Source organism: Indicator indicator, chromosome 28 (genome assembly GCF_027791375.1).
Source record: "Indicator indicator isolate 239-I01 chromosome 28, UM_Iind_1.1, whole genome shotgun sequence".
NCBI classification, from domain to species: domain Eukaryota; kingdom Metazoa; phylum Chordata; class Aves; order Piciformes; family Indicatoridae; genus Indicator; species Indicator indicator.
Genome location: NC_072037.1, coordinates 7,163,135 through 7,183,619, shown reverse-complemented (window position 1 = coordinate 7,183,619; position 20,485 = coordinate 7,163,135). Strand labels below are relative to the sequence as shown.

At 49.5% G+C, this 20,485-nt stretch overlaps 1 protein-coding gene across 2 annotated transcripts in view; it reads left to right on the top strand.

The window, feature by feature from the left end:
- Positions 1–413: 413 nt before the first annotated feature.
- MVB12B (multivesicular body subunit 12B) overlaps positions 414–20,485 on the top strand; it is a 59,135-nt gene continuing 39,063 nt past the window's right edge. The window contains exons 1-6 of one of the 2 annotated variants that reach the window (XM_054393432.1): positions 414–476; positions 6,852–6,974; positions 12,244–12,351; positions 15,935–16,031; positions 19,023–19,152; positions 19,494–19,628. In XM_054393432.1, the coding sequence (XP_054249407.1) occupies positions 414–476; positions 6,852–6,974; positions 12,244–12,351; positions 15,935–16,031; positions 19,023–19,152; positions 19,494–19,628 (656 nt within the window). Of the gene's footprint in view, positions 477–5,763; positions 5,796–6,851; positions 6,975–12,243; positions 12,352–15,934; positions 16,032–19,022; positions 19,153–19,493; positions 19,633–20,485 lie in introns of those variants that run through there. The other variant, XM_054393433.1, reaches the window with a different exon arrangement.

Below are 20,485 nucleotides of genomic sequence, written 5' to 3'. Positions count from 1 at the left end.
GGGCCGGTTCCGCTGTGGGCCGTGTCCCGGCGGTGGTGGCGGGAGGCAGCGCTGCACGGTGAGAGCCCCGCGGGATGGCATAAGGCGGACCGAGGGGTCGGGGCGGCGCGGGGGCCGGGCGGGGCGGGCTCTGGGCCCTGCGCGCCGCGGTCCAGCAGCGGGTGGGCGCGGAGGGGCGGGGGCCTGCGCGGCGGCGGCGCGGGGGAGCCCGGGCTGTGCTGAGCTGCGTTGCTGCGGCCCCGGCGCTCCCTGGGCCGGGCACAGCTCGCTCGCCCGGGTAAGGCTCCGTGCGGGGCCGGGCCGCGGCCTGCCCGCCGCTCCCCGCCCCGCGCTGCTCCGCCCGGGCCCGCAGGCCGCTCCCCCGCCGCCGCCGCTCCTCCCGCCGGGCCGCGCTGCGCCGGCCCCGCCGGGCGATGAGGAGCTGCTTCTGCCTGCGCCGGGGGAGCCGTGACCCGCCGCCCGCCGCGCGGGCAACAGTTAAGTGTTCCCGGAGCTGGCGCGGCCCTGCCGCCGCGCTCCCGGACGGGGGACCGGGCCTGGCGGGCACTCGCGGCTCCGGCAGGGCGGCGTGTCTGGGAGCGGGGCTCGGCCCGGCTTCCCACCTCTAGCCCCTCTGCTGGCGGGAGCCCTTACACGGCTGGGGTTTCCGGGTGGGGCTGGAAGCCGGTACTCCCAGCTACTCGGAGCTGCCCTGGGTCCCGGTCTGCACTCTCAGCCTCCCCGGTGAGCCCGTAACGGAGGGACCCGTGGGAGCCCCCCGGACCGTTGCCGGTGCCGTGCGTCGTGGGGAGGCCGCGCCTTCGCAGCGCTGCATCCCGGCGTGCGAGCGGCCAAGCTCCGGACTCGTCATGGGTTCCCTGTTGTCCTTCAGGTGCGATCAGAGGGGTCTGCTGGGGCTGTCCTCCGTGATCAGCTGTAGGGCAGAGCCCTGGTGACCTTGACCTGATCGAGAGCTTACTTCGAATGTTAACTGGTTGGAGAAAAGACCAAACCTCGTGTTTCGCGTGGGCTTTTGCTGCAGCTGTTCACAGCGTGGGTTGCTCCACCGCCCTGTTTTCTCAGCCCTTCTTAGATTTCTTTGTATCTAGAGGTGCAATATGGGCTTTCCCTACAGCACTGGCCAGAGCAGTGATGCCGTGTTTTAAATGCTCACCTTTGCGTTAACGGAGCTTGTGAGCTTTCACCGAGGCTTCTGAAATGGTTCTTAAAGGTTGTGAAAGAACATGGTTCTCATCCACCGAGCTTTAGCGTTTTCTGTGCTTTATTTGAGCTGAGATGTTCACAGCTTGGTCATGGTAACACAAGCAGAGACTTTCGGTGAACATGAGGCACGCTGGGCTTCTGCAGGTGTTCAGCTGGTCGGGCTAAAACTTGGGTTTCTCCATCTTGTGTTTTATTTCATATGAAGGAGAACATGCTAATGTACACTTCAGTGGAGTTTGTGTGTCCTGTGGCAGGCTCACAATGCCACCTTTGTAATTTTTAGCTAAGATAGCCACTAGATTTTCTCAGCATGCTAGGATGAAGGCTTGGTTTAAGCTTCTGGAGGTGTGAAATGAAACACAACGTTTCAGTCTTGTAGTCTGTGTTGCTCTAACATAGTGAATCCCAGGCTCAGGGGTTCCTGTAGGCCCCCAGGGGCTTGTGCATATGTACGCCAAGATAGAAATAACTGAGCTGAATGTCATTGAAATTCTGCTGTCCTGGTGTAAGGTCATCTGTGTATGGAAACCTATTTTGGTTTGAAATAGGATGCTCTTCACAAATGTGTGGCCATAGTTGGAAGTGCTGTGGAGCAATGCAAGATCTCCCTTTTGCTCATTCCGTGACTTAAGTTCCTGTTTCCATCGAGTTCAGTCACAAACTGTAGAGGTTTTGCAGCTGGTATGGGGCAGCTGCTTCAAGATAGGAGCCTGGGTGCAGGGGTGATTCCAGACATACCTTTGTTTGGGGCGAAATGTGAAACTGAAATTCTGCCTGCTTGTGACAGATCCCTCCAGGGCCCTGACCCTGTGTCCTGCCATGGTCTCCTGTTTTTCTGACTGGAACTACATCCTATTGCAGGAACAGAAATAGAAAATTGGCTGGGCCTGCGTCCTGTTCCCGGACGCGGTGGGAGGACTGGGCATGTGGAGGAGTACGTCAGTGTAACTTCTGAGCATCCCATGCTGTGCCAGCTGTACCTACCAGCTTCTCACACGGATGGAGCCATGGCCCAGGCATGCGAGCAAGGGCTTTAGCAGCCTGTCTGCTTTGGTTTGGTGGGGTTATTTCCTGCAGGGTGCAGGAACTCGGTGAGGTAGTTGATAATTTTTTTCCATTTTGCCTTAGCTCATGCTTTTCTGCCTGTGGGAAGAGCAGGTCAATGTCAAAGTGCAGGCCTTGTGGTTGAGAGAAGAAACAATAAGACCATTCTTTCTCCAAGTCTTTTACTGTTTAACTTCAGAACTTGACCTGCTTTGGCAGCTTGATGCTTCTATAGCAAATACATCATCAGACCTGATCTGATCATGTACCCACCAGCTATTGAACTTGTCTAACTTGTTGAAGAGGAACACTCAGAGGGAAAAACTCTCTACAAACTTACAGTAATACATTCGTTTCCTAAAATGTGTTCCTTTGCTCTGTGTGTCCCAGCCAAAGCCCAGCAGTGTGTGTGGTCAGTCACCTCAGTGGAATACTTGGAATGGACAATGAAGCCAGGAGAAAAGTATGTCTAGCATAAACTAGTAAGAGCGAAGATGACCTAGCAAGAAAATGGGTGAGGGGGAGTGAAAAGGACATAATGGACAATCTTGGGATTGCTGGGAGAAGGGGAGGTGTATGTGGCTGTGATGAGCTGTCTCTGCAGGGCTTGGGGTGCTGAGGCAGCTGCCTGGAGCTGCACTGCCAGGGTGGCATGGGCCCCATAGTACATATGTCTTGGGGAGCAGAGCCTGTGTGTGTGTTGGGAGTTGGTACTTCACAGCAGGAGGACCCAGAGCAGAGCTCCAGGGAGCATGGTGTGCTGACAGATTAAACAGAGACCATAGCTGGACTGTACATGTAGGGCTTTCTGACAGAAGATCACTGCTTGCTGTTCTCACCTGCTTAGCTCTCCTCTGCCACCTGTACCTGGTTCGCCCTGCAGGCTGGCAGCCTCTGGAGTCATGGGTGGCAGGACAGTGCCCCATACTCCAGTTTGCATGAAGGGCCATCGAACCCCCAGGCAGGGTATTAAATGAAAGCAAAGGGAACAAAGCTGTGGCAGAGACTGGCATAGCCCTTGAAGGCCTTTCTTGCAGCCAGTCATCAAGATTCCCAGGACCCTTGTGCCCTGTTTGAGAGGGCAGGTTGCATTTAGGATAAAGCCAGCAGCTGTGTGCCACCCACAAGCCTGTTCTCTGTGTCTTATCCAGTGGCCTTCCTGCCTCTCTGCCTCAGGCTTGCATGTGTCCAGTACCAGCAGGTTGCATGCTGACTTTCTCTGGTGGGTGCACATCCTTTCCCCACTGGCTTTGTCCAAGTGACTCCACAGTGTTTTGAAGCTTCTTCCTGCTGCAGGGCTTGCATCCGGCTTCTCTCTGTTGCAGGGACGTGCTGAGGGCTGGATGTGGCCCTGCAGTTGGGAACAACCTCCAGGGAGCACGTTCCCAAGTAATGGGAAAAATGTTTTTCTAATTGTTTTGGGCTGTTCCCAGAATAACCCTGCAGCAGGCTGTGTGGTGCAGGCCCTTCAGCAGAGCTTGACTAGCACAGGATGGTGAAAGGCCATCTCCTGGTCAGCTGGTTTGAGTTCTTGGCCACCGTGATGTTAGACAGGCACATAGGTCAAACTCGCGTTGTTTAAAGAGAACTTCATTAAAATAACAAGCTGTCTAACAGGAGTATTTATACAATCTTCCTCCTTAATTTAACCAGTTCTTTCATTGTTTGCTTTTTATTTTGAAGTTCAAAGATGTGATGGAAAAGAAACCAAACTTTGCAGACACCCTGGGGGAGAAGTGCAATGTAACTAATCATCTGTGTGATTGCCCAGGCAGGGACTCTCCTCTGACCTGTGCAGAGTTCACAAAAACATTTATCTGAGTGTGCAAACCAGTTGCTGCTGCTCCATATCTGTTCCAGATGCATCCTCAATGCCACCCGCACAGCAGGAGGGTGCCTTGAGTTGGCCTTGCTGTTCCATGGTGGCCAGACAAGGGCACAGATGCTTTTGAGCAGGGCTGCTGCAGCTCAGTGGCTGCAGAGCAGGAGGTACTGTGCTGCCCAGAGACGCAGAGGTTCATTTTTCTGGGCAGATATGGGGGCTGTGGTCTGAGTGCAGTGCAGAAGTAGGTGTCAGGTTTGCTCTGCTTGCCCCAGTGCTGGTGGGTGCAGGGAGCTCACCCTTTGCTGTAGTGGTGCTGCTCAGGGCCCTGCTCTGGTGATACTGCACATCTCACCCTGCAGCTTCAGTCTCCTGCCCTCTCGAGGTGGAAAGCCCTATTCTTTGTGCTTCATAGAGGGGCTTTGTGTGAGCCAGCACAAAGTGAGGATTGATGCCATTTCTCCTCCCACTGCTGCAGGACCACAAAGGGCTCTGACAAAAGTGCCCTTCTTCCTGCTCAGCACAGGGTGCTGCCAGGCATGGGGCTCTGCCCAGCAACACCCACTCTGCCTCCTGTGGTGGTGCTGGGGACCCCTGAGGCCCTGTTCTTGGCCTCTTCCAAGCCAGCTCTGCTGCTGCTCAGGTTCCTGCCAGGGTAGCTGAGCCTCCCTACAGCAGGCCCCAGTGTGGTGAGCAGGAGCATGGGCAGCATTCAGCAGCAGATCCCAATCCCCACCACCACTGCTGTGGAAGAGGTGGGAGTGCCAGGGTCCCCTTGCCCACTTCGGCTCTCCCAGAGCCAGAGAGGGGACATAGCCCTTCTGCTTCCTTAAGGTGAGGTGTGGGTGCCATTCCAGCCACTTCTGCTCCCCTACCTCTGCCGAGGGAGCTGGTGCTTTGTTGGGACAGGTTTGGTGGGGGCTGGATGGATCTGCTTCCCTGCAGTGCAGCTGCAGCCATGCTGGAACCTGCCATGTGGTGTTCTTAGCGTGCTGGGGGATATCGTCACTTACCTGGATTTCAGTTCAAAATGGCCTAAGAGAAGCTGCTATCAGCACTCATTATCTCCCAGCTCCTCCCAGTGTGTAATAAAAAGTCATCATAATATTGAGAGTGACTTGGAACCGTTTCAGAAAACATGCATCAGTATGAGGGCCAGATTGGAAGTTCTTTGTTAAATTCATGTTGCTTGCTCGGTGCTGCACGTTTCAGGCAAGTGACTTCTGGATTATTTGCAAAGCATCTGGATGAGCTGAGCTGGTGGAGAGGTGCAGGCAGTGGCACAAGGTTTGCTTGGGCTGTACCAGGTGCCACCAGTGTTCCGTGGCAGGGATCCTCTGCTCATTGTCCACCCTAAGGAGTGGTGAGTCCCTACACCTCAGTGTGTGCTTCTATTCGTGTCTCAGAGGCTTACACTGTGTAGAGAAGAAAGCAAGTCTGCTTTGCTCTGAGCATGCTGGGTGCTTGTCTAGGTGCTGAAGCAGAGCTCTCTCCTGGGTTTGGCTCATTGGCAGTAGTGTGGTCACCATTTCTGGTCACTAGCTTCTGTTCTTTTGGATTCGTCAAGGTAGACTTGGCTGTTCGTGTGACATTATTATTATTTACATAGGGCCCAGACTTGCTCTTCTTTATTGCCTGAAGCACGATGTTTGTTCAGACTGGGCATTGTGAAGTGTAAACCAGGTCCCACTGGCACCAGCACTCACCTCTGCCTTTACTAGAAGCAGTAAGTAACCAGCCATCAGCATGGCCTAGAAATGCTGGGGTTTAATTGCTCTGAGGAGGGTATTGAATTAGGTAGCTCTGGTTCACAGCTTATCTGGCTGCACAGCAGTGACGCTTGTTTACACAAAGCACTGCCCTTTTATCTCGGGGTGCGTGGGGGGCGGTTTCCTGGGGCATTCCTGCCTGAAAGCTGGAGAAGACTTGCCCTAACTGGCTGCCTCTGCAGGAGACCACATGCTGAGGCAGTGGCACCTTTCCCCATCCTCCTCCTCAGTGAGTTGCTTCAGCAGCTCTCTTGTCCTCTCCTCCTGCTTCCTGCAACAGCATCTCTCCAAAAGTGGTTGGTCTTACCTGCTTCTATCCCCCTTTGCGTATCTCCCTCCCCTGATGTATTCAGTGATGTCTTCCTTCTCCTGGAAGATGCTCAGGCCTCTTCAAGGCCTCTGTCTGCTTTGCATCAGACCATCCTGTGCTGCTTCGTCTGTGTTCCCCTGGTGTCAAGGCTCTTGCAGCAAGCGCAATTTTGCATAGAGCGCCAGATACATCTGTGCTGCTACATGGAAACTGTCTGGTTCAGGAGGGTGCAATTTGGTCTAAAGGCTTGTGGAGGAGCCCCCAGTGTGCCTAACACCTGTGGTAGATGGGAACCTCCCAGTGGAGCCATTGGGAGCAGATTTCTTGCCTTAAAATGGCAGAGCTGCTTCAACCAGACTGACTCAGGGATGAAATTTGCCCTCTGGGAGGAAAGGGAAAGATCTGGGGTATTCCCATTGTTTTTTTAGATGGAGCCCAGCCCATGCTAAGGATCTGGAAGCACAAAAAAAATCTTGGAAGAGGCTGCTGACACAAATTTCAAACCTATTGGGTGTTGCACAAATGTACCCTTATCAAAAGCAAATGAAAGTGCAGAAGGTGTGTCTGGCTTAATCCTGTGTTTAACTTGGCAGTCTGTGGTGTGTCAGCACAGGCTCTGTGGCATGCATGCAGGCGCTCAGTGCTCTCTGTCTTTACTGGGTGTGCTGCTGAGCAGCCCTTTAATTCTGCTCCTTTCTTTCAGGATCAGTCCATAATGCCTGAGGTGCGAGACCTCTCCGATGCCTTGCCCGACTTGCCGATGGATCCCATCACCGGTGTCGGTGTGGTTGCTTCCCGGAACCGAGCCCCGACAGGTTATGATGTAGTAAGTAGAGCTGTTTCAGCTACTGTTGCTAAGGCTTTGGTTCTGCACTAATGAGGCTTTACTTTGATGGGAACAGCATCTCTTCCAGAGAGGGCTTGCTTTCAGAGCTGTGCTTTGAGTAATTGGGTATCCAGCTGCCCACCTCTCTGCCCACAGCACTTAGCACTTTCCCTCAGTGGAGGTTTGTGGGTGCAGTCAGGCTGCTTCATCTGTGCCACTTCAGAGGAGCATAATTACCTGGAGGAAGGGTTTTCAGGAACAGCTGGCCACTGTGGCATGCAAATTTAATATTCCTAGTAACATTCATCCTGAAGGAGTCCTAAGTACTGCACAAATTATATCTCTGAATAAATGGATCCCACATCAGCTGTTTAATCCCACATATCAACACTGCACAATGATGATGAGAAGCTCCAGAGTGGGAAGCAGAGAGTTTCACATTCAGCTGAAATTGCAAGGATGATTTGATGGACAGAATGCAAACCTGTAAACTAAGCTTTGACATGAGTCTGGGCAGCAGGAAAAGGCAGCTGGATACAGCAGAGATAAATGTGTGAATGGATAAAGGGAGGTCACTGTTTAACAGCTGCTTTTCCTTGGATTACTTGCTGTGTAGCCAACAGCATGTTTTTTCTTCCCATAGATTAGTGTCCCAAACAGAAATACCATAAAACAGTGACCTTGCAGAGCTCTATATGGAAAGGTTTGGCTTGTAGTCCATCTGATTACCTATGTATCCTGCTCCAGTTGTGCTACATCACACCTTCGGTTTCCAGAGTCTCACAGCTTTTGTAGTCAGGAATGGAAACCAGTTGACTTGAGGTTTTGCCCCTACCTTTTCACTTCTGGATCATTGTGTACCCTGTTCAGTATGAGAAGGAAGAAAATGGATCAGACTGAAGTAAGGACACAAGGGAGGGCATTGTGAAAAGCCTCCTTAAAGACTTGGAAGGTTTTTGCATTTACTGCATTTTTCCAACTGCTGATTACCTGTGTGAGCCAGGCTGTGTAATTAGCTGCTTGCCCTGATAAAGGAGCACGGGACAATGTGAGAGTTGTGATAACAGAATTGCATTCTGCTTAAATGACTGGGCAGAGAGCGAGCTCACCCCAGATAGCCTGGCTGTGCTTTAATAGGCAGCTTCAGCGCTAGCACAGTTTAAACTAAACAAGATAAAAGAGTCTTCCTGCGGCTTAATCCAATTACGGCGGTGTTGTAATCATGCTGGTGAATGTGGGTCGCTCTCTCCTAGGGGGCTGAGAGGAGGCTGCCTTGCCTCTGATTCTTCTGCCCTCCTCTCTGTTTACAAGGAGCTGAGCTCTGCTCTGACCCTGGGGCCAGCAGTCCCTGCTGCAGACCCTGGGGACCTGTCTGCAGTTGTCTTACCCTCCACCCATCCTTCAGCCTCACCTATGGCAAATCAGTCTGGATCTGTGCCTGGATGCTGTGAGCCTGCAGTTGGGGGTCTTTTCACAACACAGCTGTGTTAGGGCCATGCTGGGTGCCACCCTGGTGTGACAGGATGTCCTGGTGCCTAAGTACACAGAGCAGTGTCATGCAGGGCTGTGCTTCTCTTTCCTTTATGTCTGGGAAGGTGGCTCCTCTGTGTGAGCTGGAGCATTGGAGCAATGTGTGTTACATGAGCTTGACCTCTTTGGAACCCAGTCAGTCCTATCTGAAGGCATGAAGCTAAGTATGCAGAGGGGCACTTCTCAGTGTAGTAGAGTCATTCTGAGACATGGGCAGCATGCAGCCTTGGACAGTCTCAAGTTCTCCAGATAGGCAATTTCCCTAATGAGCTACTGACAGCTGATTGTTGCTTCAGGGTGTATGAAGGCAGTTGTGGCAACTCTGTCGCAGGAGTGTACTCCCTAAAGCCCTGATAGAGCTTCAGACAGCACCCTGAAAAGGAGAGCCATGCACACCTTTTGGGAAGTGTTAACACCAGCTTACCTTGGAATGTTGTTTTTGTCCTCTTAGGGATCCGATTGCTTTGTCTTGTGCTACAGCACCCTGCAGTGTTCAGTTCCACAGGGGGACACAGAGCTATGTGGGAAAGTATTTCCTCTTAGTGATGATTTTGACATCGTGTGGTTTCGCTGATGGTTTTGAGTTTTGTGATGGTGAAGCACTCAGTTCTCTCTTTCAGAGACAGCTGTGTTATTATAAGCATTACCCAGTTTCCCTTTCATTCCTGTCCTTTCTCCAGCAAACAACCATTGCCATTATTTTTAACTTCCTTTTGCCTTTGCTCCTCTTTAAAACAAAAAGGCAAAGCTGTGGGTGCTTTCAGCCATGGGGTAAATGGAATGCCAAGGGGATATCCCAGTCCATTTCTCAGGGTTCGGTGTATGGCCTGGCTGGAGGTGCAGGGCAGCTGAGCCCAGGGTACCAGACCCAGAGGAATCTTGGTGAATGGATCAGAGATCTTTTTCCCTCAGTAGGTTTTTAATTACTTAGAAATCTCCATTGTACTTGTTTCTGTTTAGAAAATGGCAAATGATGCTTGTAATGACTTCCAGCTCTCTTACCAGCTGAAGCACCAAATACTGGATTTTGACAAAATGTAGAGTGTGTCTGAACTTAGGTTCCTGAAAATCTACCCAAACTGGCAAGACCAAGCATATGGGTGGGGAGGAAAGGGAGGAGAGGTGGGAGGCAGGGATCCTGGGGTACGAGGTGTGGTTCCTGTGCAGCCATGTTCCTTGCTGTGGGCTGAACGCCAGCCCCACAGTGGGGTTGGCTCTGTGGCAAGAGCCTGAGCATGCTGCTCACCCAGGGCCATGCTGGAGCAGGGACAGCCCCACACGCCCACCAGTGGGGCAGACCCAGGTGTAGGGCAGGTAGTTTAATGGCCCTGTTTGCCAAAGGCCTGTCCTGTGGTAGCAGTAGCCCTGTACTCATGGCTGAGCAGCAGGTAGATCACCCTGCACTTGGAGAAGTGACCTGGGGGCAACACCTGCCTTACTGGGTGTCATTCCATCAAGTCTGTCTGTAGCATATGCTTAAAAAGAGCTTTCCCTCAGCTCTATGAGGAGTACCATTCCTTGTGCCTAGGCTGCTGGGTGCCCAGTACTGTCTCCATTCCACATGTTCCTTTTCTCTTTAACTGCTCAGGGAGCTTGGTGAGCTGGGTCTGTGCAGTGTCCCTCCTGTTGAGTAGGTCTGCCTCAGCCTCTTCAGGCTGGCTCCCTGCCCTGTTACCCCATTGTGAAGCAGTGCTACTCAGGCACATCTCTGCTTCAGGAGGTGGTGGGGATCCTCCCTGCCTGCAGGAGCCCAGGAGGTGATGTAAGAAGTTTCCTGTTTATGTTGTTCTGTTTTCTTTCCCCACAAGTTTTCTGACAAGTTAATGCTTGCTTACATTCTCCAGCAGGATGATGTGGAGGCAAACTGCTCAGGGTTAATTGCTGAGGGTGTCACCTGCCACTGTTGCATTTTGGCAGAAGCAGAAATAGTTTTGCTGGCATTTCCATTGGGCTGTGGAGCCTTTATGCCTGGCTGCCTTTTCCTCTGCTGCTGGCATCCTCCTGCAAGGCACGGTGCAGGTGGCATGGTGCAGCCTGCCTGGTCCTGCCAGGTCAGACAACAAACAAAAATTCAGTGGGTAAGATAGCATCAGAGCTGCAGCACCTCACCTGCAGACTGAGTCTGTGCCTGCCTATTGAGTTTTGAGCATCTTTAATGTGGAAACAAAGAAAGCAAAATTGTCTAACAAAAACTGAAAGAGAGAACTTGAACCATATCAATTAAAGTGATTAAATCTAGTTGTATTCCCTCAAACTGTTTCTAACAAGGGCTGGAGTTCAAATTAAGTGTCCCTATATGCCAACAGCTTTTCTAAGCAGTCTAGTTGCTGAATATCTCTTCACCAGGACTCAATTACCCATAGGAGAGGGATTTTGTGTGTCCCTAAACTATCAATTTAAGAAAGAGTTCAATTCAAGGAATAATAAAGAAACACAAAACCTCTCAAAGTCATGTTTTAAAATGCTGCACCTTTCTTTGCAAAAGCCTGACCATGAGCTGTGTGTGTCACACAAGGGCTTGAGCTGAGCAGGGGCTTGTGAACAGCAGTTGTCGGAATGCGAAGAGCAGCTCATGCACTTTGCTCCCTTTGATCAGACACCCCTGCACTTCGGAGAGTCGAAGGGTCTTGTCAGCACACATCTCTGGCTTCCTGCACCCTGGGCAGAGTCTCTGCTTGACAAAACATGGGTGCAAACAGTAACAACAAATGTCAGCTCTTTGTTATCAGGCTTCTCAGGGGCCAAGTTCTTGCTCAAGTCAATAAGATTAGAGCCACAGTGGAGAGGTTTGCTCTGTCTGAGTGGCATTAGGCAGGAGTTCAGCTGTGCTGCTGCATAGCTTTAGAGCGTGCCAGTCTCCTGTTGGGAGCCGTTAATCAGGCATTAGTCTGGTGGGGTTGGCTTATTTCTGCTACCCTCCTCGTGTTTGTGTGGTTGCCCTCTCTTAGCTGGCAATAAACTTTTGGAGCAGAGGCTCTTGCACCATGCAGAGCGAGTGCTCAGCTGCTGATAGAGCAGAGCCCTTTCCCTGGGCGTGGTGCTGCCTCATGTTTGATCCTTGAATCGGCTCAAAGATGAGGTGAATCTCCTTGCCTTTCTCTTCTTGCACATGCTTCTGTCCCTTTGGTGGAGGGCATGGGGTCTGCCTCCTTTGCCTTCCAGTTCATGCCGCTGGTTTGACTGAATGCAGGATTGCATTGGAGAAGGGACATCAGCAGGGTGTGTCCTCACATGTGGCACTACTGCTAAAGTCCACGAGTGACCAGCGCTTTCCCCAGCTGATGGAAGCATCTTTTCACCCTGGGAGCCAGAATTCCTTGATGGCATTCCTGTGAAAATTGTCCTGACTTGGGCAGTTTCTGTGCTTTGTCTACACAGACCCCTCCTCACAGCTTGCCCCAGTATGCCCTCGCATGTAGGGTGGTAATGAGAGCCTGGATCTGCTGACTTTTCCAAACTATTGTTTGGAAACTGTAACCAAAGTTGCTGTTTCCTCATTAGAATAGCTTTTGTCAGAGCATCTTTAATCAATGGACTCCCAAGAGACAGCATTTTTAGAACTTCTTTTTATACCTCCTCTTGGAAGTTCTTTGCACTGCACCTCGTGAAGGAACTAATGAGATGCTGTGAGAGTTCAGGCTACTGTTAATTAGAAGAGGTCTGCAGAAGAAGTACTGCACATATATTAACTTTATCTTGGCTCACATGTCTTCTCTCTCCCTCTGTCTCTCCTTTCCAGGTTGCACAAACAGCAGATGGCTTGGATGCTGACCTCTGGAAAGATGGCTTATTTAAATCCAAGGTCACACGATACCTGTGCTTCACAAGATCATTTTCAAAAGAAAATGTAAGTCTGTTTGCTGTGCATCTGCATGATTTGCATCTGTACCTGGTGTGCTCTTTCCCATAACATGATTCATTTTATGGAGCCAATTATAATTCAAGCAGGCATTTCACTGAGTTTGGGTGAGTCAGGAGGCAAACAGCAATGGCTAGATATTTGCATTTTGCCTGTGTTCCTCGTGGAAAGAAATTACTGGCAAAATCCACAATGAAAGCAGCAGAAAAGGGAATGTTTGCATTTCAGCAACCACCTCACACTGGCGTTGCTGGCTGCAGCAGTGAGTGCTGCATGCTCATGATGAATTTCTAGCTCTAAGGTACCTAGAGAAGCAAATACTGCAGGTAGTGTAGTGTTGATGAAGGAAATGTTAGTTTCTGAAACCACAGGCATGAGATGTTTTCTTGCAGAATTAGCTTGCTTTGTGGTGCTGATTCTTGAACATTTGCCCACGTTGTGCATATGCTACCTTATACTTGTCAGCTTCTAGTATGGCTGTTAAGCATAAGTTAATTTCTGATGAGTGGCAGTTGTCTGCCCACATCTCCTATGAAGGGGAGGAGACCATGTGCAGCGAGAGCCTGATGCCTTCTACTGTGTTTTTGATTGAGGCTAGTATGGAAACTTCCTCTTTTCTAGGGAAACTGTTTAATTCTACAATGAATGCACTCCATCTAGTGGGTAATCCTGCTTTTTGTCATGTTTTGGCTATTCACAGCAACTCAGTTTTCAGGGTATGGAGATACCATTTTGTGCTTTCACCAACGACAGGAACAGAAAAGTGACTGCGACTTCAGAGGCTTATCATAGGTCCTGACAGGAAAACCAGGGGCTGCTGATTTCCAGCATTTGACCTTTATTTCATCTGCTTCCCTGCCTGCCTCTAGATTAAAATAAAGCTCCAGAGCTATGGGAAATACCACTTCCTGGGGTGAATGGACAATAATTGTGCTTTTCATCCAGGAGTACCTGCAATGGCAGGAATAAGAGGCCCAGAATAGGCAGGGAGGGTGTTAAACAAAGATCTGTGATGATTTGAGTATTAATTTTATCTGTGGCTACCTTAAATGCAAAGCTGTCGGAAGTAATTTCAGGATAGTAGCAACTGCTGGCAACCAGAGACAGTGTAAATACCCTCAGTTGGTGCCTGTTGGGCTTTTGGCATGAATCCTCTGCTCGGCGTGGTTTGGGAGTACATTGCTCATACTGATGAGGAGTGAACTAAAGGGAGTGTAGGGGGAGGATGCTGGTCCCAGCTGCACAGCAGCCTGATGTGTGAGGTGTGGGGGCAGGTCATTGCATCATGTGCACAGGTTGTCTCAAGCCCTGCATCAGCAGTGTGTTGCACCTGTGGCTGCTGCTGGCAGAGCTCTGGGCAGCAGCCTGCAGGCAGTGACTTCCTGTGTTTGGACACTGGTGTGGAGCCAGTGCCTCTCTGGTTCACTGTGGGTACTTTCAGTGACCTCTTTTCTCCAAGGGTGGATTTCCCAAGGTTAATGGTCAGGCTGCTCTGGCTGGCCAAGCAGGCTCCATCCTGAGGATACCCCTCTAGAGGGAATGTGCACTGGTGCTGCTTGAGGCTGTAGGCTTTGTGTGTGAGGGGACCTTTTTTAAGGCAGAGACCAGACCAGGAGATGCTGGTGCCAGTCTTCCAGCCCCTGGGAAGCAGCTGGAGTTAGTCAGTGCTCTTGGTCCTCTGGCTGCAAAAGGCTGGAAACGGGTTGATTGGAGGAGAGCACCATACAAGGGGGAAAGCAGTCTTCTCCTATGCATGGAGCAGCATCCTTGTCCCCAGTTAGCCCAGCAAGAGCTTTCCCTTCCCTCTCAGTCCTTTTGAGTTGCATAGGGGTACAATGTGCTGCCTGACTGGGGACCTCCAAGGGTTAAAATGCCTCAGTCCTCCCTGACAGCTTTCATCCAGGAGGGAGAGCATCACTGCTGTGCTTTGGGTTGGAAGTTTTACTGCTTGGGGCTTTTTTAACAAAGCACTAGGACCTCTTTGTCCTGAAGAGCATGTTGTAGTTTGCAGAGTTAATGCACCTCAGATAGCTGCTTTCTAACAGAGACAGCCTGTAGTGTCTCTTTATCAGAAGCATCACTCTCAACAGCTGACAATATTTGGCAGATTATGAGGATGTTGCTCCTTTTTGAGTGTCACGGTGAGAAGGCCCCAGCTGGTGCATCTCACAAGTGGGGAGGCTTTGTACAGATTTCTCCTGAGTATATGGTAGAGCATTAGAGCTACTTCCAGTGTTTCAGAGCTAGCAAACTTACCTGAGGCATCTCTCCTCCCTGTCTGCTGTTAATGGAGGAATGATTGTTGGTTCAGTTGGAAGTTACATGCTGATGTAACGCAGCCAGGCGGTTTGGGTAAATAAAACATGAAAGATGAATTAGCAGTGACTACATCATCTACCATTTGCTGTGCCAGGACTATGTTAATAGACACATTCAGGCTTTGCAGCATCCAGCTGGCTCAGAGATGCCCTGACCAACTTGGGGACAGAGGCACATGGGGGCTGCCTGACTTTGGCCACCTTGTGTGAGCAAAGGACATGTGCTCTGTGTGTGGTGAGACACAGCTGCAGGCATGCTGGCCCTGCTGGTGAGGAGTTGGCCATGAATTGCAGAACCTCCAAAAAATGAACTCAGAGCTGATCTCCCTTTATTTCAGAGGCTGCGAATTTAAATATGTTTTGAAATAGTTCAGTGTAATAATCAGAGAGCAGAAGTTGGCCTGAAATCCAGATAAGAACTAAAGGAACTGCATGGTACCCAGTAACAGTAAAACATGCTGACATAGTTTGATGAAGTTTTAATTGTTTTGTATTGCATTTCTGTTAATAAAGGCTGGGCAGTAACTCAAGTGTGTTTTTCTTCCATACTGAATCCAGATTACTGGCAGCAATGCTGGCTTTAACGAGAACTGCAAAGAAAATCTGATCTCTGCACAATTGTGGAGGCTGTCATTGTGAATTGTGTTGTGAGCTCTTCAAGCTTTGATTAATAGGATGAGGCATCAGTTCAGAATTCATATGGACTCCAAATGAAGTTCTCTGTTCCAAATGGCCTCCTCTTCTGGAGTGTGCCTGCGTTTGGAGCTAGAACCATGTCTATTCAGTACTAATTAGCTAATGCATGTAATAACTTTGGCTGTGACTGCATGAACCATCTTCCTGTAATGCATTTCCACTGCTACTGTCACCAAAATGTCACACTGCTATTGAAGATGTGTAGAGTCTGTGAGAACTAAAGTGACCTGCTTAGTGAATGAGTTGAAGCAAAACTTTGAGCTGATGTGTTTCTAAAGGGAGGAATTTTGTCGTGCTTCTGAAGATCCAGAAGTATGGCAGTGAATGAGGTGTAAGAATCATTGAATGCTGAAAGTTGTCCAGTATCTCTTAGACAATTTAGTCGTCAGGTAGTTCCTGCAGAGGGAACAGTTGCAGGTGTTGGCTTGGTACCTCCTTGCTGTTTTTAAAATTGGTGGGTCACATGCAATGCAAGGAGTCTTGGGCTTCAGGGGGTGAGAAGCTGGATTTGAATTCGATGACATTGTCATAGTAAACTGTTTCTTTTGTCTCTCCAGAGTCACTTAGGCAATGTCTTGGTTGATATGAAGCTCATTGATATCAAGGACACCTTGCCAGTGGGCTTCATCCCCATCCAGGAGACCATCGATTCACGTAAGTGTGCCTCTGTTCTTCAGCCTGGTTCCTTGAGAGCTGCTGCTCCACCCTTGCCTGCCTGTGCACTGGGGTGGTTGAGGGCTGTGTCCCAGGCAGAGGAATGCTCTCAGCACTCTTCTGGAGTTACACGAGCATGTCAGGGGCAGCTCTGAACAGCAGTGGAACAGCCTGTGGCTTTCCTTTGTCTTTCAGGCTTTTGCATACTGCTACCTGATTAGCGTCTGCTGGAGCAGCACAACTCTGGGGCAGGATAGAATAGTTCATGTTTAGTTTGCATGGGGGTACTGGGCCCAGTGGGAGCAGAGCTGCTGGGTTGAGGGATGTTCACAAATGGGTCTGAAAGGAAGGGAGTGTGCTCATGGGGTTGGGTCTCTTCATGATAGCTTTACACCTCCTGCTGTGAACAAAGAAAGGCCTGTGTCCTGGCAAGTAGTGCTGAGGATGGTGGAGGGTGTTTGTGCTTGCTGAAAGTAGGCCCAAGTACAACATCCAGGGTTACCACCATCCTTGTTTCTGCAAGGCAGGAATGGCTTTGCTGCAACATTTCAGCTGGCAGTTTCCAAACAGTGTGTTCAGATCCCTGGAGACTGATGGCAACGCAGCTGGAGCCACGTCTGGTCACAGCACTGTGCTCTGCAGCAGGCTCTGGATGTGCGGTGTGGAGGACTCTGGGCATGAGCCCCATGGGAGCTGCGTGTGGAAGGGTTGCAGAACACCATGTGCTGGTGTGAGTGCACAGCTGCTCCTGTGGAGCAGGGCTGGTACCGGTGCTTATCAGTAATGAAACCCAGACCAGTTATGAGTGGAGAGGAGTTATATGAGCCTCCTTTGCAGGGAATAATTCATCAGGGTCTTGCAGCAGATGAGGATGGTTTTTCAGTCGTTGCTGACCTGGTTCTAATCTGAACACATAATGTAGAAGTGAGAGGTTCTGTAGCTTCACATTCTCCTGGTTCATTCCCTTTCCCTGAAGAATTCCTGGGTGTGAGTGGCATGGGGCAGAGTCATCAGCTTATCCTGGTCACACTTGGGAGTGCTGGATGCCTACTGTGTGCTGCTGTAATTTTTGTGAAAGTCATGGGGGAAAGGTGGAAGGGAACCTCCTGAGTAATTTAAAAATGCATTGGATTGTGACCCATACAACCTTTAAACAGAGGCACTGTCTGTACTAAGGAAGTGGTGCAAATCCCTGCCTCTGTTAGCATGAGCGAACACATTTCGATTGACTGTTTATAATATGTTTACTTAAAATTAACGCTGGTTAAGCGTCTGTAGTTAATGAATCCAGCTCCAAAATCTAGTTTGCTACAGACTGCAGAGTCTAGCCAAGTGTGAAAGAGACCAAAGACAAAAGCAAACAGTCAGCTTTGTACTGACTGTGAAAGTCAAATAGGAGGTGGAGTTAAATTTGTGGATATTTGTTTCCGTGCTCCTCTCTAAGCGACAGTTGACTTGCAGTAAATATGTTTAATATCGTACTCCATACAAGGTTCTGAAAGTGTTTTTGGATGTGGAAGCCCTTAAACCCTGGGCTTCTAAAAGTTTAGGTGTTTATTTTAAATGCCATCATTTTCCAAAGCAGGAGAAGACTCTGCTTTGGGGATACAGGTATTTAACATCTCTAAAAAGCAGCAGTGTCAGTGCAAAGCTGCATGCACAGATGCTGTGCTGTGACACACCTCGTGCTGTCTGTACATTTATTGGTGCTGGTGCGACAGCAAATTTCCGAAGCCAGGATGGATTGCTTTCTCCAAGGGGCGGATTACGAAACAGGAGGAGCCTATAGAGACAGGGCTGCTTGCCATCTGTTGAAGTGAGAGCATAATTTTAAGCTAGAGGATATTTATTCATATTAAACTGACAGGGTTTTATTTTGCAGGCGCTTGTTTGTAGTTTTGGTCGTTTCCAGATTTTCATTCAGCGCCTGCCCTTTAGATTTTCGGTTTATCAATAGACTTCTCTCATGTCTTTCAAGTGCCTGTGTTCACTAATAGAAACCTCACCTTGCTCATGTTGAGGCTTTTGTGGTCTCTTTAGGGTGAGATAGAGCAATGGTTTCCAAGCGCTACAAAGCTGTGTCTGTGTGCCAGTACCAGCTGCTGTCATGAGGCTGACCCAGAGCTGTTTGTGGGTTGTATCTGCATGCAGACACACACTGTGCATAGATGTGAATTCATTATACAGATAAGACCTAACTCTGACGGGCTTGGGTTTTTCTTGATGGATAACATGAAAACAAGTCAAATTGCTCTGCCATGCATAGCAGGAAAAGGCCACACTGCAGATCTATCCACCTCTGAACACAGGTCAGAGCAGCACAGTTGCCCCGTAGGAGGTCTGCTGTGTAAGTCTGGTTTATCCCTACAAAGATACTGGGGCAAACAGGATGGGAGCATCATTCCAGCACTTGCTGAGTGAGTCAAGAGGGGTCATTAGCACTTGGGATGCATGAGTGTTGGGCAGAGAGCTTTTGCTGTCAGCCAGTCTGTGTGGCAGTCTTTCTGCCTGCTTCTTTGTTTGGCAGAATAAACTGACAGGTTGTGTCAGCAGCTTCCAGGTATGTTCCTAGAGGCAACGCTTGTGGGAGGAACATTTAGATAAACTGCCCAGGCTGGTAAGGCAAACATTACCTTGGAAAGAGAAGGCAAATGTGAGAAGTACATGGAAGTGGAAGAATCCCTGCTGTCGCTGTGCTGTGGTGCAGTACTCTGGCATATGTGATGTCTTATCTTCTCTGCAGAGGGTAGTAGGGAGTATTGGTTTATCACAGTGCCTAATAACAAATCTCACACCTTCTACAGAGAGCTCCTGATAGAAAATTTCTCCAGTCACTGAGTGGCACTGTACTGTCTGGTTTGCTGACATATATCTGTGCTTTGGCTCCAGTTCCTGCTGTAATTATCTGCCTAATATCTGGCAAGACAGTAAATAACATTTATATCCTAATCTTGCATAAAAACCACCCTGTGTCCTGGATTGTTTTTACAGAAGAAGTAGCTTTCAGAAAGAAGAGGCTATGCATTAAATTCATCCCTCGGGATTCTACAGAGGCAGCAATCTGTGATATCCGAATCATGGGTCGATCTAAACAAGCCCCTCCTCAGTACACATTCATAGGGTAAGTATCTCTCACTCCAGAAGCTGCTGGCATAAATCCATTTATACTGAGGTTAAGCACCCTGTTTTCCTGTAATTAAGCAGTTTGTGGGAGCTGAAGCTTGTCACTGGGAAAGTCTACATAAGCAGAAGTGTTGCTGACTTTGATGTAGGACTTAACTAACCCCCCCTCATTCTTTGTTTTTTGGGGTTTTTTTTTTGGTTGGTTGTTTGTTCTGTTTTGTTTTTAATTAGACTGGTTCTCCCTAACCAAGGTGTATGTGAGACCCATCAGTGCTTGACACTTGTGCACATGTGCAGCATTTGCTTGTAGCATTAACATCTTTCGTGTTGCTGACACAGGGAGCTGAACAACATGGGCATTTGGTACAGGATGGGCAGGGTCCCCCGCAACCATGAGTCTTCACAGCCTGCAAGTCCTCCCTCCCAAGCACCAACTTCAGCACCAACTTCAACACCAGCTCCTAACCTGCCAAGGTAAGCCTTCTGCTTTTCAGCCCCTTCTGCTTGATTCTGAGTGATATGTTGTTATTAACCTTGCCTGGTGGAATCAAGACCAGGGTATCACATTGGGGTGAACGATTACATGGTGTGATCTGACAATGAAGGGAACGTGCTGTTCTTTCAAGTATTTGCCTACTGGAAGTTCCTTGGGCTGTTGTTGTATAAAGACACAGGGGTGAAGAAATCAGAGAGCAGCAAATTGCATTTTTTCTTTGCTTTAAACTGAGATGTAGTTTTCAAAAAGTGTGTGGATCACCCCAGAAGGTGGGCCAGAATTGTAACCAAACTGATTCCTTGACCAAAGGGAGGGAGGAGTGTTCATGCAGATCTTAATATGCAGGGAGACAAGTTCTGCTCATTGTCCAAATCAGTCCACTCATGGTTTGAAGTACTGCTCTGTTATTCTTTTCTTGGACTTGACTGCTGTGCTGCAGTCATGCCCCTGACACTGAGCATGCAGAGCAGGCTGCTCATTCTGCAGTGACTTGACAAAAGCAGCACTCCTGGGCCAGCACTGGCCCAGTGTCTGTCCAGGCTGTTTTTCCTGTGTTACAGACAATGTTTATGTGTGTGCATAAATGTATGCACCTGTGTCTGTACTTGCATAAACAGTAGTCCTGGTATTAACAACTTATTGGAGTTCTCTGGACAAAACAGAAGGTGTTAAGCAACAAACCAACCCAGACAGAGGTGGAACTGAGCACTTTAAGCTACTAGCACTTGCTATGGAAGCACAGCATCCAGAGACAGACTCCTACTGATGATACCCATTGACTGAGCTCTGGGCCAGGCTCTAGCTAGGGGAAGCACGTTCAATACACATCCCTTTG